Here is a 25,852-nt window from a genome sequence, read left to right as displayed (position 1 = left end):
TGTTGTGTGGGCATTTCCTGATGTATCTGTTTCTGAAAGATATGCAACCCCATCTTCTGTTGTCACACAGGCACGTATTACTGGATCATTGTGTACATTGCTCCACCCATCAAGACTTAAACTGGCAAATTTCTCCTCAGTATTTCTTGCATACTATTCAAGTTCCTTCTCATACACTGTATCTAGCAACCTTCCCCCAATGTCTGCTCTACAGGTGGAGTGTAGCCTGGTCGTAAGGACTCAACCATGTCAATGAAGTGTTCATTGTTAACAATGCGAAAAGGAGAATTTGTGGCATAAATGAACTGAGTAATCTTTTCATCTGTGGTGTCTTGTTGGTATTTGCTGGTCCTTACTACAAACCCATGCCTGGTCGTGGTTTTACTGGATGATTGAAATCTTTTGCTTGCTACTGATACTTTGTTGTCTGAAATACGTTTAGTTGCAGCACTGCTGCTGAAAGTACAAACGGATGACTCTGACTGTGACTGTCTATCTGCAACAACTTCAGAGTCTCTTGTGCTTAAATGGGATCCTGAAACAAAATTCAAAAATGATTTTGAATAGTTGTTCGTCTCACTCTATTATTCAGTTAATCATCTACCTTTTTTTCAGAAAGGATGCAGATCCGATTCCAAATGACTGAAAAAGCTAAGACTGACTGTACTTAGAGTGCACTTAATTTTGGAGTAAGCCTCATAGAACTCACTGGCACGTCTGGTGTTTTCTCAAAAAAAAAAAAAAAAAAGTATAGGATGGGGTTCCCTTGGGAAAGCTGAGTTATGCTGAAGTAAAATAGGGAATAGATTTATGGCATCACCATTGTGGACTGGCCATGATGTTTCAGAATAAGGGGCATGTTTTATGTAATATAAAAAAGAAAATGACACCCAGTGGCAATTGACAACTCTAGATTTATCTTACTGCAGCTTTCTGTACCATATACTTGCAACATCCAACATAGCAAACAGCTTGGGAATTTACTTGTTAAATCACACTTATACTAAAAGGCGTAGCGAGAGTCTTAAATAATTCACTTTGCAATGCATCATTCTTCAAGTTACTAACCAGTTGATCCACATTGTTCTTCAGACATATCCACATCTTCATCCAATCATTTTCTCCCAATAAGCAGTTTTCATTATGATGTTTCATTCTTGCATCTAGGCCCTGCATCTCCTTCTTGCACTGCTTACACTTGACACGTTTTCCTTTTTTACCCAGGGAAGGAATTTCTTCAAAATATTCTCAGATAGGATCTCTCTTACACCCAGAAGCCATGACAGTTTTTCTGTGGCAAAAGTGTGTGGGATTATCGGAAGCTGTGTGTGTACTGAATAATGTCTTCCCTTTTTCTTTCCAGTCCACTCCACTGTTCCTTTCTACTCTGCCTCCGTCCTTTGTGTTTAAGACAGTGTCTTAACTAACTCCTCTGCCTTGCTTGGCCCAGCTCCACCACCACATAAGCACAGAACAACAACAATCCCATCCAGCCTGTGTCTTTCTTTGCACGTGTGACTTTAGTCTGCTGAGAAACAGAAACTGAAAGCCCAGAACTTTCAAGAAGCAAGAGCTGGTAGTTAGGCTGGACAGACTAGAGCCATTAATTCATTGTTATGAGACTGTAATTGTAAGTTTAGCATGTTTGTGATGAGATTTAATTGTAACTATTTTTTAAATGAGAGAAATTAAGTATTTTATTGATGATTTTTTTTAAAAAATAAAAAAAATCCGATTTGTATTATTTAAAAAAAAATCATTGCTTTTTATCCACCCTGTTTTGTCCACATAATGTAAATCCGTTTTTCCCCAAGGACAAGTCATTAAAAATAGCAAGCCAGATCCTTCACTGGTGTCAGCTGGCATAGGCTCAGTGAAGTCAGTGGAGCTATGCCAATTTACGTAAGATGAAGGTCTGTTCCAATATCTGTCTAGCTAAAGGGAAGCCTGTGTATTAGGAACCAGAGGTGGCTGAAAATCCCAAACATTTTCAGGTTTCTTTTAATCAAAATTTTGAAATAATTTTGAATAAAAACCATTATTAACAATTTAAAAAAATCTGAACCAACTCTATTTAAGGGCAGAAGGGAGCTAAATTGGCACTAGACGCCTAATTTAGGGCTCAGTTGTGTAGATCTTACTTATTGTGGTGAGTAATTATTTAATCATTGTGATTATTCAATTAAGTGTTCACTAACATGAGTAAAGGTTGCATAACCAAGCCCTTAAGGCATCTCATTTAGATACCAGTATAAGAGACTGCATGTATTTTTTAATTAGTTTCTTAGTCTCATTGTATTCATTTTCACTCTGCCTGCTCTGTGTTCCTTTTTCACCCAACTTTCTCCCTCACTGCACTTTTTTTCCCCCACTCTCTGCTAAATGGAATCTGATGATGATCAACTTTGTGAAGCAAACTTTTGAACCCACATATGTTCTAGTGGGCTTGAAATTAGGCAAAATGTGTTTGCACATCCCTAAAACAAACATCTTTGTTTGAGAAATATAGGGGTTTTTGTTTTTTCCCCACCCTGGGCAGGCTGAACAAAGACTAAATCTCCACAGTAGTCTTGCAAATTAGCTGGTACAAAGTGAAGCATTGCTGACCAAGGGAGTTAATGGATGGATACTGTTACAGGCACTTACGGGGCACTGTGAAGTTGGTTTTTTTCTTTAGAGTTGCCCTTTCCTGAGGGACTGAGGCCTTATGTCCCGAAACACAGTCTACTGAGCTTATTAACTTCTGTGATCAAGAGCCAAATGAGATTCACTCGCAGCTGTGGCAACAACTGTTTGAAACTTTATTTTACTCCGGTAGCTCTTTGAAGTAATGATAAAGAAAATACCATGCAGCTCAGGAACTTATACAATCTCTCCTTTTTGTTCACCTGTTTTATCAGATGTAGTATTAGTTAATGGTCTACAAGAAGCAACGTTCACACACATGCATCTTGCCACACATGTCTCTGTTGTCTAGAAGCTATTTCCAGAGAACCCTTCCTGCCTTTTAATATCCAGATGAGCCATTTCCTTTTTACTATTTAAAATACAAATCCCAACCCTGGGTCACTTGTTAGGATATGACTATGTTTTGGGAGGTTGCCCTGAAGAGGGCCATAAAGAAGAGTTTGGAGTACTTTTGTGCTCTCATTTGGGTTGCTTGCCAAAATGGAATTAATAATAATTTCATAGACAGATTTGTATTTTGGATATGGGGGGGAAATCTACATTTTGTGACCGTCTCTGCTAATACAAAAGGCTTGTATTTTAATTTTGGAAAATTAAATCTTGTCAGTTGCCATATAATGCTTTGTGTCCAAAATCAGTTTAACATCGCACTTACCTAGATAAGACCTTTGCAAATCAGTGAGATATAGATTGTCTTAAATCTGCTTCTTAAACAAACACTCTACTTTTCAACAAATGCATAGCTCAGCCCTACAGAGCTGTCAAGAAAATTTTTCAGTCCATGCACAAAATCTGTTCAGCTTCTTTTCCAGTGATTATGGAGTTAATGAAAAAGTAAATAATGTTTTATTCGCTCTCTAAAAAAAGGCTGCTTGCCCTATTGTGTCGGCAGGTAGAATTTTGCAAGTTTGGCACAGCTGGTGAAATTCACCCATGTTTCAGAGGGTCTCGCGCAAGGCTCTATAAACCCCATAAGCTCTTTGGGCTTTGGGACAGACCAGCCTTCAGAGATACACACCAACTCCATATAAGCTGGTATTCAGAGGATATTTAAGATTCAGGGACGAGCCACAGATTGTTGATTCAGGGGCCCCAAATACCTCTGTGTAGAGTATGCACTGGCCACTTCTCTAGTCTTTGGGTTGGAACAGTGTCTGTTCAGGTGGTGTACTGAATCTTGTGCTGCTTGCATGAAATGAATTTTTCATCTCTTTTATCCCCATTTTATTGCCCCACCACAATGCCTTGGCTTTGTGCCAATTGTAAATGTCACCTATTATTTGTTGGTTAGTTTCTAGGTATTGTACTGAAAGATGGCAACATCTGGAAAATCCATTTACTTTGATTCCTTTATAATGTATTTCAGAAGTCATGCCAAGAGAGCACTTTAAAACTTTGTTTCACATTTGGCTAAATAACTTATACTCAAATATATTATGGATAGTTGCAGGTTCAGCAAATTGATGTTTTCTTTTTATTTGGGACATCAGTCAGCATTCAAAAGTGTGGGTTTATTTCCTCTGTCAGACAGATTTCAGAAGTATTTAATCCAGCTGACATTTTGCTAACAGTGGTGAGGGAGTAACAGTATTGGATGTTGCTGTGAAATATGTGCTACAGAAAACGAACAAGTGCAATCATAGGGCTGGATCCCATACCTTTTATTCAGATGAAACTCCCCTTGAGGTCAGCTGTGAGCAGTTTTCCTAAATAATGCCTGTTTTACTGGGCCCTTGTATTTATATATAAATACCCTTCCTGTATTAGAGAATTTTAAAATCCAGATTTATGATGGTGTTGAAGCACATATATCTAGCAGTAAATACCATTTTTTAAAAAGAGTATTACCATGGTACCTCTTTTAAAAAGCATGATACAGACTGACTAAATGATAATCAGTTTAAATGAATTTTGTTTACATTTTTCAGCCACACCATATCCTGGTGGATTTAAATGTTTCACCTGTGAAAAGGCAGCAGACAATTATGAATGCAACCGATGGGCTCCAGATATCTATTGTCCGAAAGGTAAATCTGTTTAGATTAAATCTATGTTAAGAAAGTGTCTGTTTTCCCAGTTAAGTGATATGAACAGATATCTGATACATATTACTTGAGGTTTTTAAGAACAGGTTGGACAAACATCTGTCAGGGATGGTCTAGGTATACTTAATCCTGCCTCAGCATAGGGCAATAGACTAGATGACTTTTCGAGGTCCCTTCCAGTCCTGCATTTTACCGATCTTATGATTTTCATTATTCTGCAAGAGTATTTAAATTCAGGTGATAGGTATTCACCCCTGTAAGCGTCAATTACTGTAAGTAAGATTGGTGGGTGATACAAATGATCTATCCAAGCCTCATGCTTCCAGCCCTTTGCAGTAGATGGGTTTACAGTTTTCATCTATCCCCGTGTTCTCCCATAGCTGAAACAGAAATTAAGTCTCAGTGAGTCAATTAAGTCCCAATGCCTAAGTCACTTTTAAAAATGGGACTGTGATGGGGTGCTAACCCCTTGAGGGCTGGTGTGGGGGTGATGGTGGCGCAGATGGCCACACCTGGTGGAGAGTCTGGCATGATTGGAAATTACTAATGGCTGATAAAGCCCAGCTGGGGGAGAAGCTGGTGATGGTATAAAGCCAGGAAGTTTACAGCAGAAAGGGGCTGCAGTGTGGAAGCTGGCAGTCACTCTCTAGGCTTAGAGAGGGGAAAAGGAGGAAACCTAGGGAGAGAGAGAAGCCCTGGGATCATAGCCCTGAGGGAAGGACCTAGAAGGGTGGAAAAGAGAGCCTGTGGGAGGCGGAATAGTAAGCAGCCCAGGGAAAGAGCAGGAATGTTAGAGATTGTGCAGACCTTGGCTGCTGATTGTAGGGCCCCTTGGCTGGAACGCGGAGTAGATGATGGACCTGTGTGATAGGGGAAGTGGCACAGGACCCAGCCTTGGACTGGAAGACTCTCTGGAATAGTATGAAATGTAATAGAATTCTGTCTGGAGAGCATGGAAGATACTTACTAATTTCCAAATAAGGCTTCTATACTCTGCTGCATTCCTTTAGAACACCAGGGAGCAACACTAAAAAACCCAAGAAACATTGGGAGGAAACATTTGGTTTTATACAAGGAAGAACCAACCTTGGGCTATCATCTGTCGGATGGCATATAATGACCAAGTACTGTGCATAATCCTGCTCCTAATAACAAAACTCCCATAGAAAAATTAACTAACATAAATCATACTAAAGCAGCTCAGATCTGGAGACCAGTTTTGGTCAGGTAGTAGAAGTAATTTCCTAGTTAGAGATAGTTTGTAAGAATCTTTGAATCAAAGATAAACTCCACCTTTTGGAAAACTTTTTTTTTTTTAAATCTTGCCTCATTTCCAGTGGTTCCTATTGATCTAGCATTGAGCATAAAGCAAAACCCCAGATCTGAATACTATTGACATTTTGAAGTGTTTGAAGTCCTGACAGGGATCCAAATTCTGTGGGTGCCCCTCTCTGCTTTTTACCTTCTCTTCATTCATTCAGAGCACGGAAGAGAAAATGAATCTCCTAATTCTCTCAGTTAATTGCTTCCTCTGGGGTGCAGAGAATAAGCTGTGAAGAGAAACAAGAGGACTGTGTACTACCTGTGTACTGCAAGCAATGCTCCATGGTGTCGCTCTCCCCCGTGCTATTGAGAGAGGGATAGGCATGGCCAGTTGATCAAAACTACCCAGATCCACTTGCCACACATTACCTTCCCATATCCAGAGGAAGCTCAAGGGTATAAACTATTATAGTCCAGCCGCTGCCGAAAAGATAGGTGGGTATCCTTCCCTTTGCTACTGGATACCCATACTGATGTATGCCTTCCTCTAAAACCTGTAGAAGTCACCTTAATGAAGTCCATTTTCTTGAGCCATTCACAGGGGATCTTAATTTGGCCCTATCAAAGTTTCTCTTGAAACCGTTTAAAATAAAGCAGCAGGGAGAAGTTGACAGTGGTCAGAAAATATTGCTGATTGACCCTTTGCAACTGAATCTACAGAACTCAAGATGTAAGCGGCTGACGTGTGGGAAGCAGCCTTCACCTAGCCGGTTATTTTCAATAGGCACGTAATATATATTTAATAATGTCCTTTAGCTTTCTTATTGTGTACCCAGATGTGGTGATTGGTCTATTGTAAATGCCTTCCATCACCAGTACTTTTCACGCATCCCAGAAACCAAAAGACAATAGTCTCAATAGCAAAGACCAGCCATCCTGTATCTCTAGACTAAACCAAAGAGCTCCAGGAAATCCTTTTGAGTTCAATTTGTTTTCTTATGAGCTTAAATTAATGTAACTTCAATAACCATGAAAGATCGGAACAGCTTGTGCCAAATGATGGCAATATGAGCAGACCCCACCCTGTTTTGTCAAACATAAAGATTATTTTAAATAATTGACAGTGAGGATAGTGGCTAGAAGCAGTCTGCAGGCTAGTTTATTAGACACAAAACACTGACTGCAAGGCTTGCTTTTAATAAAAATGTTTTCCATCTTCAAAGAAGCACTGATTTGAAACATTAAAGGGAAGCTAATAGCTAGGCAATGCCAATTGCTTTCCTTCTTGTCTCTTTGGAAATTGTGTCCAGTGATTCTCTTTATTTCATTAATTAGGCTTATGCAGACTGGCTTTTGATGGTATGTCTGTGAACTATTACTGCCACCCTAGCTTGTATTAAAGCCCTTTTGCTTTATCTGCTTGTAAAAATGCTAGGATTCTCTTACACTTCACCAAAGCAGGATCACTTTGTATTTACAAAATATGGGATTTTGGAGACTGGAATTGACCAGGTAGAAATTCTAATCCATCTTTTTATCTGTAGAACAAAGGACCCAAAATCTCCTTTGGATGGAGTTATCAGATAGCATTTTGCTCACATTGTATGGAGCATTTAGTACTAAAACTATCAAGGTATGTCGGGAATAGTGTACTTTGCAGTTGCACTTTAGCCTGAACCAAGCTCAGATTCACTGCATGCCCTACTTTATTTATCTTCAAAGGCTGAGACAAAGTCCTTGTGTGCCACCTCCCTATAATGGCATTCTTTAGAATGAATGCAAAACAATAACCTAGACAGCACAGTGTTGCTTTGGTGTTGGGCAGCAATGCATGCAATACACTCCATCTTACAGCTCCGGCTCTTTAAAATATTTCTGTCCTGCAGATGATTTCCACTGCATTATTGTAAGAAGTCTCTCTACCATTCTACTTGTCCTGCAAAGGGCCAGGGCCAGAGCCAGAGGAGTTCTTTTCTTTGGAAGAAAGAGCATGTGGTATTCATGAGCTGTTGCTTGCAGAAATGACAAGTATGACTTGCACTGGCACTTTCTATCTATGGCCATGGATTTTGGAACAGATGTAAAGGAAAGTCTAAGAGATGAAACCAAGCAGAACAATTCAAGATGATAAATAACAAGAGTAGCTTGTCTTGTTTTGTTTTTTGAGCACGAGAAGCATTAATTTTGCTCTCACTTAATACTGATTTTTAAACTGGTGTAAAACTGGTCCTGATTCTCTTCTCACACTGTTGTAATTCAGGAATAACCCCACTAGAGTCAATTGAGTTACTCTGGTGTAACTGAAGGAATTAGCCCCACTGGCTTAAATGAGTTATCCTGGATTTATATCAGAATCGGGCTAATCATTTTATCGGTTCATATTTTAAGGAAAGTCAGATGTGATCTGTATTTGTTCATTCTAGATGCAAAATCAATGCCTGTGTTTGTTTTTTATCTCCAACTTTCTAAGCAAATCCATTTCAAAATAAACTAATTTATCAGGTTATTTTTTAAACAAACTGAAAGAAGAAAAGATAATTTCATGTCACAGTCCTGGAAAACAGGCCTCAAAATTTACCTTGTAACTGAAATTTAACCCCCGGGGTAATTGTGAAGACCTGAAATTATTTACTCTTTCCATAGATTGGTGATTTTATCTCTGGGTGTTAGAGGAGTAAAGTTATATCACCTCCTCTTCTGCAGTTATCTGAACCTTTTCTGGACTGTTTGTGTTAAGTGATATTAAAAGATAAGAAAATTCCTGGTATTGCATTTAAAAAAAAAAAAAACCAGAAAGATGATAATTTTGTTTTAGTTAAATAGATATTTTTAAATTAAATTAAGTCACGTTCACAGGAGTGTAAATGCACGAGTTTCTTGGAAAGCACACTTTTGCATAACTAAAATTTAGTGGAGTGGATTATTAAAACATGAATGAACCCCTGGAATGAACATGAATGACTGACAGCATTTGCTGGCATGCAGAAGAGTGCAGGCTTGTGCCTTCCCATTGTACATTAACCTGTCCTCTCTTCTGGGTACGCCAATCTCAAGCACAGTGTGTTAGTTACCCAGTTCTGTTATGACCCTGCACTTGAAGTATTCCTGATATTCAGTTTCTGAATAGCTACTGAGCAGAGTCTGACAACTGAGTTAAACTGGTAAGTGGATAGTTGTCATCAGAAGCAGCATCATGGTTCTGACTGTCAGATCCTGTATACATATTACATCTAAAAAAAATCTATGTTAAAAGCATTTTAAAATTGACAGTCAAGCACTCAAAAGTTAAGGTGAATTTTCATGAAGATGACAAAAGGCACAACATAGAGGTACCTGAACTTGCCGACAGAATGGTTGTAAGACTTTCTTTAACATGGACAAAAGCAACATATTTGTCCCTAATGTTAATTCTCTAAAATGGCTGAACCATTTTTGTTGAAACTTCCAAAACTTCGAGGAAAAAAAGACATCCAGCCTGGGAAATTTTAGCCTGAACTGTTTGTTGGCAAAATTATAAGTAACTGAAAATTGGCTGTTATAATGGAAACTGTTAGACAGCCGTAACTATAGATGACAATGCTAGCTCTACCTTTAATAACTGAAGCTGTCTTTAAAGAAACATTTTCAACTTAAAAATCATATATACATATATATATTTAAATCCATTTTTGCACAACTTAAAATATGGATTAAATTTAACCTGATACTGTCCTCCACTGGAGATTAGAGATGATCTTATAATTAAGGCAAGTATCTGGAAAACAGGAGAACTGTGTTCTGTTCTTGGTTCTGTTCTAGTTCCTACATGGCCTTGGACACCAAATGCCCATGTGATGATGCAGAGATAAAGGATATTAACTCCATTATGTATTTGTCAAGCTTTGGTTTAACTTCATATAGTGGACAGGCCCATCAACCCATTTGCTTACCTATGACCCCATCAGCCTCAGCATACGAAAGCTCTCACCTCCCCAAGGTATTAACTATAATGTAGATTTATCTATTTCACTTTTACCCTCATCTTTGCTCTGGGCTGCCTCTTGTCCTCTCTATAAACCCAAGATATGCCTTTATCATGTCAGCTGTGATCACTGCACTGGGAAAACAGGCAATATATAATAAAAGGCTAGAATGCAAAAAGAAAATTGTTATGCCACATACCTCTTCCTAGCCACCAAAAGTTTGCTTCAGTCCCTTGATGTTTTTTATGCATGACTATTTTGAATCCAGGAAAAAGACTTTTATTTGGGATGATAAGAGCATCTTCACTGATGTATGTAGGTGGAAGCTGGTAGATGCAAGCATGGCAGTGATTCTCCAGAAGAGCTCCGTCTTGCAAGTTACCTACATACCTTTTGAGGGTTTGGACCAGAGTGCCTGGGTGACAGCTGAGAACACTTGGCACTTCCCAAGAGATGCTCAGTAGCTTGCAAGATTGAGCTCTTAACTCCCATCAATTTTAATAGGAGTTAGGTGCCTAAATACCTCTCAGGGTCTGGCTTTAACTTAAACGCAGTTTGTTGCTCACTAAGGAACCAGTACTGCAAGCTGCAGACCCCCTGAACGCCAACTGAATTCAACAGGATTTCAGGGTGGTCCACACACCTTGCAGGAGTATGACCTAAGAAGTATTTATGAAAGATAGGAAGTGTAGGTCTTGCATGACATTAAAATGCACTTAGAATCGTTGGACTGGAAGGGACCTTGAAAGGTCTTCTAGTCCAGTCCCCTGCACTTACTTTAGGACTAAGTATTATCTAGACCATCCCTGACAGGTGTTTGGATTTTTTTAAAAGCAGGTTAGACAGTGATGGAGATTCCACAACCTCCCTAGGCAATTTATTCCAGTGCTTAACTACCCTGACAGTTAGAAAGTTTTTTCTGATGTCCAACCTAAACTGCCCTTGCTGCAATTTAAGCCCATTGCTTCTTGTCCTATCCTCAGAGGGTAAGGGGAACAATTTTTCTCTCTCCTCCTTGTAGCAACCTTTTATGTACTTGAAAACGGTTATGTCCCCTCTCACTCTTATCTTGTCCAGACTAAAACCTGATTTTTTTCAATCTTCCCTCATTGGTCATGTTTTCTAGACCTTTAATAATTTTTGTTGCTCTTCTCTGGACTTTCAATTTGTCCTCATCTTTTCTGAAATGGGGCACCCAGAACTGGACATAGTACTCCAGCAGAGGCCTAATCAACATGGAGTAGAGCGGAAGAATTACTTCTTGTGTCTTGTGTACAACACTCCTGCTAATACAGCCCAGAATGATGTTTGCTATTTTTGCAATAGTGTTGCACTGTTGGCTCATATTTAGCTTGTGATCCACTATGACCCCCAGATCCCTTTCTGCAGTACTCTTTCCTAGGCAGTCATTTCCCATTTTGTATGTGTGCAATTGATTGTTCTTCGCATTTCTCCTTATTGAATTTCATCCTATTTACTTGAAACCATTTCTCCAGTTTGTCCAGATCATTTTGAATGTTAATCCTATGCTCTAAAGCACTTGCAACCTCTCCCATCTTGGTATCATCCACAAACTTTATAAGTGTACTCTGTCATCTAAATCATTGATGAAGATATTGAATAGAACCAGACCCAGAACTGATCCCTGCGGGACCCCACTCAATATACCCTTCCAGCTTGACTGTGAACCACTGATAACTACTCTCTGGGAACAGTTTTCCAATCAGTTATGCACCCTCTTTATAGTAGCTCCATCTAGGTTGTATTTCCCTAGTCCGTTTATGAGAAGGTCATGCGAGACAGTAGCAAAAGCCTTAGGCTATGTCTACACGGAGGGAGGCAAATTCGCTGCCATCAGATCGACTTATTTGGATCGAGTGAGCGGTCAGTGAAGACCCGCTCAGTCGATCCAGAAATCAATGTATTAAGACCACCTTCTCAAGTGGCGTAGTGCTGCATTGATGGGAACACGGTTCCCATCGGCACAGTGCATTGAAGACAGAGCACAGAACAGAAGCACCGAAGTTGACGGGAGTTACGCAAGTTTTTTGCGTAGTTTGCATAACTCCGGTTGACTGCCGCCGAATCTCTGAGGTAAGTATAGACAAGCCCCTACTAAAGTCAAGATATGTCACATCTGTCACTTCCCCCTATCTGCAAGGCTTGTTACCCTGTCAAAGAACGCTATCAGGTTGGTTTGACATGATTTGTTCTTGACAAATCCATATTACCTGTTACTTACCACCTTATTATCTTCTAGGTGTATGCAAATTCATTGCTTAATTATTTGCTTCATTATCTTTCCTTGAGTATTCTAGGATGTATTTCATCAGGTCCTGGTGACTTAAAGACATCTAAATTGTTTAAGTATTTTTAACTTGTTCTTTCCCTATTTTAGCCTCACATCCTATCTCATCTTACTGGCATTCTCTGTGTTAAAGATCTAATCACTACTAACCTTTTCAGTGAAAACTGAAACAAAAAAGTCATTTAGCACTTCTGCCATTTCTACATTTTCTGTTATTGTTTTCTCCCTCCCCCCATTGAGTGACAGGCCTACTCTATCCTTGGTCTTCCTCTTGCTTCTAATGTATTTGTGGAATGTTTTCTTGTTACCCTTTGTCTCTAGATAGTTTAATTTCATTTTGTGCCCTGGCCTTTCTAATTTTGTCCGTACATACTTGTGTTATTTGTTTATATTCATCCTTCGTAATTTGACCTAGTTTCCACTTTTTGTAAGCCTATTTTTTGAGTTTCAGATCGTTGAAGATTTCCTGATTAAGCCAGGCTGGGATCTTGCTATACTTCCTATCTTTCCTACACAGTGAAATAGTTTGCTTTTGTGCCCTTAATAATGCCTCTTTGAAAAACTGCCAGCTCTCTTGAATTATTTTTCCCTTTAGACTTACTTCCCATGGGATCTTAGCTACCAGCTCCCTGAGTTTGCTAAAGCCTGTCTTCTTGAATCATGCTTGCTTAGAATCATGATCTCTACCATTTTATTATCATTCTCACTGGTTATTGCCTAGAATATTTTCCAACAAAAGATGTAAAATATTGTCCCTTATCGAACTTTTTCAGCCCAAAGTGAATCACCATGAGACCACAGTTAAAGAGGGCCATTGGGTTCCCTATATTGTGGTGTATGCTAGAAACGTGGAATTGTAAATGGGTTTCAGCTGATATGTATTAAGAGTGCACTTCACCCCAGTACAAAGGGGCAGCATAGGCTTTATGCAACAAAGTTTAAATGAGACTTAAATGGTACATGCATAGGCTCTGTTCTGTTGCTTTTTTGGGAATGGATTTTACTCTAGTGGCCCTACCCTGTGAGGTTCTGAGTCCCAGATCCTTAAAGGTATAAAATGGTATCTAACTCCCATTGATTTCAATAGGAGTTAGGTGCCTAAATATCTTTGAGGATCTGGGTCTGAGTGCTTTCAAGTCCAATCACCTTCAGTGGGAACAGCGAGCGTTCAGCCTTTCATAAAATTAGGCTCTAACCTCTTTAGAGGGATAGAATCTGTAAAATATATTAAGTCTTGCATTTGTAGTGACTGTAGATTTAAGCAAAGGCAGTCTGTTAGATTATCAGAGATCTGAAATGCTGAAGTCTGTCCTAGATATCACCACTCAAGTTCACAGCTGGCCAAACTTATTACAAACATCTGGTATTTTTATTGCCCATCTTAACTAATAACACGTTAGTTCAATAATCCTTCTCTTTGTAGTTGATGAATGCCTAAAAAAGTAAAAAGGTTGTGAGATTCTATTCCAGTTAAAGATAACAGCTGCACAAGAACATCCACTTTAATTACATTTTTCCCCATGAAACCATGCAGAATGTTCATCAATACCAAGCAAGACATAAAAATGAGCAGAAATATATAACAGAATATTTCCTATGTTTATATCCTATTGGTGTCATCTTATAGAAACAGGAAATCAGAACCTAGTGCCTTTCTATTCCCTTTGAAGACAGACAATTATGATATTTATTACTCACACAATGGTTTATGTTTTCAGAGCATTTGAAAAACATTAGCGAGTTCAGCATTTCTCAGAAGGGCATAGCTTCCTGGGGGAAGTGGGTGCAAAGGACTGGCCAGAAAGAAGGGGGAGTGCGGAAGATGTATAAATTGAGATGTAAAGGTGTTTAACCTCTCCCTCCGCAGTTGTGGGAATAGTGAAGGGTGTCATTGACTTCATTTATTAGAAGGTGTCTCAGCTTTCTAAAGTTTGGGAAAGATTGAGCTAATTAATCCTCACAACTGCCCTGCATGGTAGGGAAGTGCTTTAATCACTGTTTTATAAGTGAGAATACTGAGATACAGACATGCTAAGTGACTTGCCCAAGAGCACATAGCTAGCCAGTGACAGAGCCAGGATTAGAACACAGGCATTCCTGACCACCTGTTCAGTCCTCTATCTAGAATATGGACTAGGGGAAGAATGACTCACATTTGCAATGCTCTCATTCCTGAGGAAGGAAAAGCATGTACATAAAGTTAGAGGAAGAGAATCTTTAAACCCACGTAAATTGATGTTAAGGAGCATGAAAGGTCAACTTTAGGAACAAAACATGTATGGCAGATGCCTGCAATTGGTGTGAATTTAATACCTTTTTTTAGCTAGCAGTGCTGTAAACTAGGGATGGTCCTAAGCTATTGATTTTTTAGACATGGATCTGTTTCTGTATCTGGATGTTCGGAGTCTGGAGGTCTCTTTAGTTCAGCCATGATATTTGGATCCGTATCTAGATAGGGCTCAACTTGAGAAGTTTCAGAGATGTTTGAGATCTGAGGCTCTGTATAAGAGCTTACAGCACTTGTGTGTGTGTGTGTGTGTGTGTGTTTACAGATTGATCTAGGTTGGGAATTTGGTATATTTCTTCCATTTTTGTCTTGATTCAGTGATTGCTTCCGTATTTCCAGAATGTGATCACAGCAGTTCTGTGAAGTATGAATTATAAATGGAATTTGTACAAACCAAAAAATGTTTTTCTTTCTCTTTGTAGGGACAAGATACTGCTACACTCAACACACGTTGGAAGCCAGTGGAGCAAGTATATCTGTCACCAAGCGCTGCGTGCCACTAGAAGACTGTTTGTCCACTGGATGCATAGATTCAAAACATGAAGGACACAAGGTTAGGAGCAAAAACTATCTGCTTTGGTACAAACTGTTCAGAAATCTTCTGCTGTTAACCAGAAGTCTGACACACGTGGCAGGTGGAACAATATTACCAAAAATGTAATGTCTCTGTTTTTGATCAGTCCTTTGCTATATTTGTGTGGCTTTGTTTCATAGAACAAAGGAAGAAATCATTTTAAGCATGAGGTAAAGAGGATTGTGGGCTAAATTCTGCTCCTGCTGAAGTTAATAGTCTTCTTCGAGTGCTTGCTCATGTCCATTCCCAAAGTAGGCATGTGCACGCGCCACATACATTGGTGCCAGACAACTTTTTCCCTCAGTAGTATCCGTAGGAGCCGACTCTAGTGCCCCCTGCAACAGCACACACACAGGCCCGCATATAGGCATTGTCAGCGCTCCCTCCCTCTCAATTCCTTCTTGTTGCCAGTGACTGTGCTGGAATGTCTCTTGCCTTTGCAAGTTCCCTTGCTAAGCCTAGTGGTTTTTTCATTCTTCTAGTTGTTCGTTAATAGTTAATACTTTAGTTTGATTGGTTCCAGTTGTTAGAAGTCCAAGGTCGGGGCATACCCTGTGCTTCACGTAAGAAGCCGAGGCAGAGGAGCAACCCGCATCAAAGTTGCTTAAAGAGTCTGGGAGAAGCGCACATCAGTGACAGGTGCAAAACCTGTAAAAGCTTTTGCCTTCGGACTAAGAAAGAATGAGATATGCATCTTAAGGCCATCCTGATGGAGTTGGCACTTAGACAGGTGTCAGAGCCCAGTAGATCTGACTTGGCACCGAGCACAACGCCCTCTGCCACATCTCGGCACTGATCGCCATCTCCAGTACCGAAGAAGAGGCAGAAGAAGATTTGCACAGAGTGGGGATGCTGCCTTGTGGAAAAAGTGAAAGGGGCTTAGGCAGGACCAGGTCGGGCTGCCAATCCTCCCCACCTCAGAGGGGTCCCTCACTGCTGCAAGCATCGACCCTGGCACCAGGTCCTCCACCAACTCTGGGTAGCGGTAGAGGCCCTCACCGCCTGGTGGTGCCATTGACCCCGGAGACTTTCCAAGCTATGAAAGACTTCCTGGCATTGCCAGTGCCACTGATGCCGAGGTATGGAAGGCCGCTCTGAGACTTGGCACCGGCACCATCGGGCAACGTAGTGAGGGACAGATCTGCCCAACAGTCCCCTTCTTTGAGGCACCGTGCGCAGGTGGTCCCTGGAGTCGAGACCATGCTTTCCAGGTCAGGACAACGTTAGATCAGGCTCCCGCTGTTGGTCTCCAGAGGGCCGGCGCTGGGCAGAACACCACCATGGATCCCTGGAGTGACGCAGGTCACCGACCTCGCAGCATGTCTCCCTGGCACCGCAGCACTGCTCGCCTAGTCTGTACAAGAAGCCAGAGGACAAGAGCAGGTCCCGGCACACCAACCGCTCAGGCCTCCCACGCCACTTTCTGGTGCCAGAGCAGTGTGCCTTGCACGGCACCGTGCGATACTCAGACTCGGCGTCACCATTGCCATCAGGTAGCTGCACATCCTCGGACAGTGAGGAGGTTACTCATGCCAGGCAGACCGCGGTACCCATGCCCAGCTTTCCTACGGCTTTGCCAATGGGAACATGGCCACAAGACCAGTGGCCCAGACCATGGCCCTATTGGTGAGGATTTCACTAGGGGATTCTGCAGCCCGGTGCCGGGAGAGGAACAGTCCTCCATCCCTCAAGGTTCAGCGCCACATTTGGACTCTGAGTCCGACAGTGAGAACTCACATGCCTCGACCCTGGGGGAATCTACCCCTCCCAGAGCAGAGGCACCTCCCCCACCTCCGCTACCAGCCTCCTCATCATAGTCGCTGGATGAGGCAGTTGCAGGCCCTTCATCAGCGGTACCATTGGACGATTTCGGGGCTCACTGGGACTTACTAAAAAGGGTTGCCTCCAACCTGGGCCTTAAGATAAAGGAGTTGGACGAGCCAGTGGACAAGCTCGTTGGGATACTGGCCTCAGCAGCCCCCAGCAGAGTGGCCCTCCCAGTCCACGAAGGGGTGGTTGTTAGCTAAAGCATTGTGGCGAACCCCAGCCTCCCTGCCCCCCACATCAAAAAGGACAGAGAAAAAATACTATGTTCTGGCTAAGGGGTTTGAATACTCTATACCCAGCCCATGCTGGGTTCCCTGGTGGTCACTGCTGCTAATCAGAGGGACGGGCAGGGGAAGGTGAGCTCGACTCCTAAGAACAAAGAGATGAAAAGACTCGAAAAATGTATTCCATGGCTAGCTTACAGCTATAGGTGGCAAACCAACAGGCGCTGCTAGGAAGATATCACTTCAATATCTGGCAGTAGGAGTTCAAGGCCATCCTAGAAGAGGGGAGAACGGTAGGCCGGGCATCCTGGCAGGCAGCTTCCGATGCAGCGGACTCGACAGCTAGATCAATGAGACAAGCATCGTAGTTGCAGTCCTCAGGTGTCCTGTCAGAGGTCCAGCAGTTGATACAGGACCTCCCTTTCAACGGCACGGCCCTCTTTGCCAAGCAGATGGACGCCAGACTGCACAGCATCAAAGACTTGAGGCACACTAAAATCCCTCGGGCTCTACACCCCATCTTCCTCCAGGAGGTGCTTCAAGCCCTCCAATCAGCAATGGTTTGGGGAATACTCCTGCAAGGACTCCTATAAGAGGAAGGGCAAGGGATATAAGAAACACCAGGGGGGTCACTCGTCGTCAGCTGGTCCACAGCCGGGCTCTAGCTGCCATAATCGGGGCGTAAAACGGGCCTTTTGAAGGTGCACCCGAGAGTACCCTACCAGTTTTACCCATGGATCCAACTCCCCTTATGTTTTCTTTCCATTTGGCCTGCTTCTTCCGAGCCTGGGCCACCATTATATCGGACTGTTGAGTGCTCAGGATGGTGGCACTTTGCTATGCCCTCCAGTTTGCCTCACTTCCTCCTTGTCCCTCTTCAGGGACCCCTCTCACAAGCAACTTCTCGAGCAGGAAGTGCAAGCCCTTGTGCAGATGGGGGCAGTAGAGGGTCAAGGATTTTAACTCTCGTTATTTCCTGATTCCAAAAGCTGAGGCTGAGGCCTATCTTGGACTTAACGCTTCAACAAATGCCTCAAAAAGTTAAAGTTCTATATGGTTACCTTAGCCACCATCATTCCCTCTCTGGATCCCGGCTACTGGTAAGCCACTCTTGACTTACAGGACTTTTACTTTCACATCGCAATCTTCCCTGGCTACAGGAGATTCCTACTGTTTACAGTAATGGACTGCCATTACCAATTTGCAGTGCTCCCCTTTGGTCTTTCAACTTCGCCAGGAGTCTTTACCAAGTGCATGTCAGTAGTGGTGGCATACCTCTGAAGGAGAGGGGTGCAAGTGTTCCCCCTGGACGATTGGCTCATCAGGGGCAGGTCAAGGTCCCAGGTAAAGGTTGGCATCACGATAACCCGGAATGTCTGCCAGGCGGTAAGCCTCCTAATAAACAAGCAAAAATGGATGGACATTATAACCTGCATTTCGTCCCACCCCTCTCAAGATGGCGAGGGTCTGCTTCAGCCTTCTAGGCCACGTGGCGGCCTGCACCTATGTGGCCCCCATGCCAGATTGCACCTCAGACCCTTCCAGATGTGGGTGGTGTCAGTGTATTCTCCTGTCATGCACCACCTGGACAGGGTACTTATGGTTCCTCCAGAAATACTTACCTCCCTGGTGTGGTGGATGGATCCGTGTCGGGTGCTCCCGGGAATGCCTTTCTAGACGCCCCAGCCATCGGTAACACTGATTTCTGTTGCTTTGGACGGGGGATGGGGAGCTCACTTGGGTTCCCTAAAGACCCAGGGCATGTGGACCTCAGGGGAACTGCAGCTCCATATCAATATGAGGGAGGTCAGGGCAATTTGTCTAGCTTGTATGGTCTTCCTCCCACACCTTGCCAACAAGGTGGTGCAGATACTCATGGACAATATGGCCTCCGTGTATTATATCAACAGACAAGGGGGGGCCCGATCCCCAGCCCTATGCAAAGAGGCCATGAGTTTCTGGGATTTTTGTGTTACTTATTACCTTCACCCAATCGTGATTCATCTCCCAGGGGTCAACAACTCTTTGGCAGACCGACTCAGCAGGTCCGGCCACTCTCACCATGAGTGGTCCCTCCATCCGGAGGTAGTGTCCCGCATCTTCCAAAGGCGGGGCTCTCCCCAGGTGCACCTCTTTGTCACCAGAGACAACAAGAAGTGCCCTTGTTTTTGCTCCCGTCAAGGTCTCAGTGCAGGCTTGATTAGACGCCTTTCTCCTCTCCTGGGCGGGGGACCTCTTGTATACCTTCCTGCCAATACCTCTAATCCACGAAGTTCTGAAGGTGAAGAGGGACAGAGTACAGGTTATCCTCTCATGGTCCAGCAACATTAGTTCAGGATGCTTCTGGAGCTAGCGGGACCCAGGCATAGGACCCTGCCACTGCGGCTGGATCTCCTATCTCAGGATCAAGGTTGCCTGCTCCACTTGAAACTGAGCTCCCTGCAGGTGATGGCATGGATGCTTCATGGCTGAGTCAGGAGGAGCAGGCCTGCTCAACCCAAGTCAAGCGCATACTCTAGAAAGCAGGAAGCTGTCGACCAGATTGGCCTATAGGGCTAAGTGGAAATGCTTCATCTGCTGGGAGACTGAATATGGTTTGTCTCCGATGGAGGCGTTGATCCCAACAATTTTAGAATATTCGCTCCACCTAAAGCAGCAGGGATTGGCCTTCTCGTCCTTTAAGATCCATGTAACAGCCATATCCTCTTTCCACTCCTCAGTGGAAAGTAGAACAGTATTTTCACACGAAATGATGGCCAAGTTCCTTAAGGGATTGGAAAGGCTGTTCTCGTCAATAAGGGATTCTTCTCCACAGTGGGACCTGAACTTGGTCCTTTCTAGACTCCCAGGTCCTCCCTTCGAGCCTATGGCCTCTTGCTCCCTTACGCATTTGTCCTGGAAGGTCGCCTTCCTGGTGGCTATTACATCCACCAGACAAGTTTCAGAGATCAGGGCATTAATATCAGAGCCACCCTAGATGGTGTTCTATAAGGACAAGGTTCAACTATGTCCATACCCAGCTTTTTTGTCTAAGGTAGTTTCGCACTTTCACCTCAACTAGCATATATTTCTACCTATCTTTTTTCCTAAAACTCACAGCTTCAATGAAGAGAGACGCCTGCCCACTCTCAATGTAAGATGGACCCTGACGTTTTACATCGACAGGACCAAATCCTTTCGTCATTTGACACAACTTTTTGTAGCTGTTGCAGACCGGATGAAAGGACTGCCAATTTCTTCACAGCGTATCTCAAAATGGATTACAGCCTGCATCCAAACCTGTTATCAGCAGACCGGCATCACACCTCCAGGGTCCTTGATGGCCCATTCAATGAGAGTGCAAGCCTTCCATGCTCATGTGCCCATCCAGGACATCTGCAGGGCAGCTATCTGATCATCGGTACATACCTTTGCATCCCACTATGCCTTAATGTAGCAAGCTCAAGATGACGTTGGCTTCGGTAGAGCAGTTCTCCAAATGTCATGTCCATGAACTCCTGCCTGCCTCCGGAGATGCTGCTGGTTAGTCACCTACTTTGGGAATGGACATGAGCAAGCACTCAAAGAAGAAAGAATGGTTATTTACTTGTAACTATTGTTCTTTGAGATGTGTTGCTTATGTCCATTCCAGACCCTCACGCCTTCCCCTCAATCGGAGTTCCAGCAAGAAGGAAATGAGAGGAAGGGGGAGCCACCAGCACCTATATGTGGGTGCATATGCACACTGCTACAGGGGGCACTAAAGTTAGCTCCTACAGGTACTACTGATGGAAAACATTGTCCGGCACCAGTGCATGTGACGTGCACACACCTACGTTGGGAATGGACATGAGCAACACATCTCGAAGAACAACAGTTACAAGTAAGTAACCATTCTATTTAAGTGAAACCAGAATTTGGTTCATGTTAAATAATGGGAGCTTATCATTTGCATGAACTCTGCAGAGCTAAGCAAAATCTATAAAAATTACCCTTACAAATACAGGAGCAAATCCTGAAGTCATTACTCAGGTTTTACTCAGTGACAAAACTCCCTGTAAAGTCAAAGGAAATTTTGCCTAAGTAAAAATCGGTAATAACTGAGGAAGGATTCGGGCCAATATGTATATACACAGATTGAAAGATGCAAAAAATAAGAACAGGAAAGGGTAAAATCACCCCACCCTCCCTGTGGAATTAAAATGACGGGTCTACAAAATGAAAGAAAGGGACATGGCTAGACATTTTTGATGGCACGTTAGAGACCCTCTAGTACCGTGGAGAAGAAAACCATTCTACTGAATTTGAAAATAATATTGTTTATATTATTATACTTTATGCTTTTCTCAGTCCAGTTCTTTTTAATGAGTGGGGACATTGTCCTGTGAAGTATTTTCATAGCCCCTGCAATGTAGGGCATAGTAAGCAAGGATCCTTCCCAGTTTAGAGTCATGTGGCAACTAATTTATCCTACAATGGATAAAACAGTAGACGTAGGGGTTTCAGACCTGAGCTGGAACTTCTAATTTTATCAGGAATGGGTTATTTTAAAAAGCTGTTTTATTGAAAAATAAGTCAAGTTTTCAAACTCCAAACACATTTCAGAAGTAGGCTCAAGTAGGATGGTTCCTATGAGTATCTGTAATAGGGTGGCACTCACCTCTTGTAAGCATTTCCTCTGTTGGTGTCTGTCTAGCTCTTCCCAGGCTCAGTCTTTAAATAGTCCAGTCCCTGGTACGGGGCTGTATCCCCAGGGCTTCCTCCCTGGAGACACTATCTTCCCTCAACCCTCTCCGGGCTCAGTCCTTACTCAGTCCCAGCAGTCAGCCAGGAACTCCTTTGTTGTTCTCCTGGTCCCTCCCAACACTGAGCTGTCCATGGTCGTGCTGCTCTTTTGGACAGCCAGGAATGTAGTACTCTCTTCTCCAGTTTCAGACAGCAGCTTACTGCTGCTGTGTTCTGTAACTCTTCTTATATGGCCCTACCTGGCCCTGATTGGCTGCTCCCTGCAGCCTCTCTCAGTGGCTGCTTCCCTGCAACCACTCTAGGCTGCTTGAAGGACTTCTCCTCTGCTCCTTTCTGGGACGGGGTGTGGCAGGGCCTCTGGGCCTAGTCCACTCGATCACAGTAACCAACCAGGCTCTGGTCCCTGTAGTATTCTAGCAGTTTAGGGCCACAACATTCCTTCCTGCCTGGGCCACATGAAGCTCTGTGAAGTTCTCTTACACATTATCACTTGATGGTAAGGGGCAAAAGAAGCAGGGGGTTCAATGCCAAACCAGTGGCTCCCCCACTATACGTAGGGGCCTATGGCATCTGTGTGAAGGCCATGCACCTCTAAACATGTTCCTGGCCTCCCCCCCACTCTTTTGGCCCACATCACTACAGTTTCTGCAGGAGCCGTGTTGACGTGACCTGGTAACCAGGAAGCCACCCCTTCAGCCCCCAAAAAGGGGGAAAATTAGAATGTTAATGTTGACTGGATAAGTTTTCCCAAATGACATTAAATATTGATATTCTGTCCAATAGCCCCAGGAAAGAATTCTCTATTCCCTATACAAGGAGAAGTAATTTACTGTAGCCTTGAAAATAGGATGACCAGATAGCAAGTGTGAAAAATCGGGACAGGGGGTGGAGGCTGATAGGCACCAATATAAGAAAAAGCCCTGAATATTGGGACTGTCCCTATAAAATCAGGACATCTGGTCACCCTACATGAAAAGGGTGCTGCTTACTTTTACCTGGTGCCTGGTCAGCTCATTGACTGATGCCTGAAAGTGGGGTGAAGCCACTTCCTTCCCCTCTCCCACACCCGACTCACTTGCTCTTGGTGGAATGAAACTCCTCTGTCCTTTGAGCCCAGACCCAAGTTCCTGGATGGTCCCGCTGCTGGTTTGACAAAGCTGGGATTTTTTTTAATCTTCAGGACAAAGCTTATCTATTCACTCAAGTTTTTGCCTGAGGTGTAGACTTGTTAATGCTTTAGATTGTCAGGAAGGAAGTATATTTTTCTATTTAATGTTGTATTTGTAATGTGTAAATACATACAGAGAACTGATGGATATATATATAAAAAAGCAATATATTTTCTTTAGCCTGGACGGTGTGCAACCAAATGATTTATTCTTTTTTTTTCCTACAAAAATTTTATCTTACGGAAATGTGATTTTATTATCCTTATAGTTATAGTATAATTAAAAACAAAATTGGTCATGCATAGTCATGTGGGACCACAGCACAATCTTGCCTGAAATGTTCACTTGCGGTCATGTCTGCTATATGTGTGTACATGTCAGTCACTGGCACCAACTTTATGCTCCATTTTCTTAACAAGGGACACTGGACAAGAATAAATACCTCCTGAAATGTTGTGGTGTTTCCACTAGGAGACGCTCGTCATGTAGAATCATCAGTTGGGCTTCACAGGGTAGTTAAAAATCCCATATATTCATTTCTATGTATTGTCCTATGCCAGCAGTCAGTAATTCTAGGACCTGACTAAATGATGTACATCAAAATGTATCTCTTCCCATCTACACTTCCAGCATTCAGGCCAGCTAAGATGAGTGGTGTCCAGTGTATTTTGTAAATGTTTCTGAATGTTGTTCTCAAATGTGACCAGTTTGGTAACTTTTAAAATCTTTTATCAATAACTGCTGTGGAACTGAACTTCTAATTCTCCCTCCCATTGAACTCTTAATAACTGAAGTGAATTGCCTGGGTAAATAAACTCTAAGACAGACTATGGGTCTGATCCTCAAAGACAAAAGCACATGCTAAACTTTTATACCTGGGAGCAGTCCCACTGAAGTTGAATTTACTTTACACACCTTATAAATCGTCTTTATGATGCCAGAATAGTATAAAGGGGCCTTAATGTAACTGAGAATTCAGGCCTTTGAATAGTATTTATTCACAATAGGCTATATACGTAGAACACGGTACCCTGGTGTATTTAATTCTCCAGTATTATATTAGCCTAGAAAGTCCTAGATAAATACATGATTAATTTCTGAAAGTTATGCTACATATTGTATGGACTCTGCTGTAAACATACAACCCAAACCCAGATGACCCAAACATTCTTTTTAAATGGCTTGCTTTGAAAGAAAGGATATTTGTTTTAAACTGAATGCTACAGCTTTCCTTATGCCAGACATCACTGTCCAGGCCAGACGTCTGTCCTAGACCATATGCCAGACCCCATGTTGCTATTCTTACCACTTTAATACTATCCCAGACAAATTCAGTGTCTGTAGGCCTCTCCAGAATAAGGAGGATTGACTGTAACCATACTGTTGTTACTTGTATTGCAGTATTCCTTCAGGACATCCTCTAGAGATTGGGATACCATTGTGCCAGGCACTGTACAATCATGGAATAAGAGACAGAGCCCATACCTAAGAGCTTACGATGTAAATAGATAGAGAAAGAGTTTGGGGAAGGGATATAACATACAGTAGAATGACCAATGTGATGGTTTGCAAACATCATGATAAATCCACTAATTAGTTACATTGAGGTACTGAGATATCTTCAAAAGTGGAATAACTCTGGTTACTGAACAGGTTTTTTTTTTATTTCTTTCAGATCTGCACTTCCTGCTGTGAAGGAAATATCTGCAACTTGCCGTTACCCAGAAATGCAACTGACGCAATATTTGCAACAACATCCCCTATAAATCAGACAAAAAGACTTTCCCAACATATATCAATAATAACATCATGTCTCCTGTTGGTATTTACTTCATAGCAAAATCTTAGTATTTCAACAACATTCCCAAAACCTTTTGATTTCGTTTTGATTTTTTTATATTAATTTTGGTTATTACTGCACCTAAATGTTCCTGAAGTGTAGGTGCATCCAAAGGAGACACTAATCCCAGTTGTTTTCACTTAATATTTTGAGTAGAAACACATCTGAAATCTTTTCAGAGCTAGTGGGTCACCAATTTACACAATATACATAGAATATTCTTAAAATTTGTCTTCTCTCTATAAAGTGGTAATATTTGTTAAAAATATATTATTGCAGCTATAGAGTCATATAATTTGCTTATTTGAAGCTCTTTTATGTAGGGGTATTTATTTACTGATTTCAATTTGATTATCATATCAATCTTTGGCACCTTCCTGATTTTGTTTGGAAACCTTATAGTAGTTAATCTAAACTTTCAGCCCTCGACTCCTGCCCTGTCTTTTTTTTTGGTTTTTTTTTTTTTGGCCACACTACAAATTCCCTTTGGATCTGCTGCTTCTCTCACTTACAGTGTTATAAATTTGCATTAACCTTATTGAGGTCAGTGGAGTTACATCAGTATAAAAGTAGCATGAGAGAAGAACTGGGTCCAATGGGAGATTGTGAACAGGCTTCAACTGTTCACAAATGCCTTCTCTAAAGCAGTCCATCAACAATGACAATGTTTTTTTCTGCATGAGAACACAGAGTGGGAAAAAGCTTCAAATCTGACTTTTAAAATGTTTGGCTGTGGTGCTAAGCATGGTGTTACCTGTTGTAAATACTCATCACACTCCATTTTGTAAGTGAAGCCTGAGATATTCTAAATACCTTAGTCTTTTAAGCTTTATTGTCATGGGCTAAAATACAATCAGCCAGCTTTAGTCTAAGAGAGGAAAATGTACATAAAAAGCTATTTGAAAGTCTCATGTGGAATATGATGGTGCATGACAAGGCA

General features: G+C 42.2%; 1 protein-coding gene across 2 annotated transcripts in view; it reads left to right on the top strand.

Moving 5' to 3' along the window:
- The window catches only part of LYPD6 (LY6/PLAUR domain containing 6), a 75,784-nt gene extending 50,496 nt beyond the window's left edge, over positions 1 to 25,288 (top strand). For both annotated transcript variants that reach the window (XM_067549893.1, XM_067549894.1), the window contains exons 3-5: positions 4,617 to 4,715; positions 14,976 to 15,106; positions 24,748 to 25,288. In XM_067549893.1, coding sequence (XP_067405994.1) covers positions 4,617 to 4,715; positions 14,976 to 15,106; positions 24,748 to 24,909 — 392 coding nt within the window. In that variant the 3' untranslated portion in view covers positions 24,910 to 25,288. The remainder of the gene's footprint in view (positions 1 to 4,616; positions 4,716 to 14,975; positions 15,107 to 24,747) is intronic.
- Positions 25,289 to 25,852: the final 564 nt, after the last annotated feature.

This window comes from Emydura macquarii, unplaced genomic scaffold (genome assembly GCF_026122565.2).
Source record: "Emydura macquarii macquarii isolate MOO-44397 ecotype Brisbane River unplaced genomic scaffold, CSIRO-AGI_Emac_v2 contig_1253, whole genome shotgun sequence".
In the NCBI taxonomy this organism is placed as follows: Eukaryota; Metazoa; Chordata; order Testudines; family Chelidae; genus Emydura; species Emydura macquarii.
Note: the sequence above shows the minus strand (reverse complement) of the source record. Positions and strands in the feature narration are given on the sequence as shown.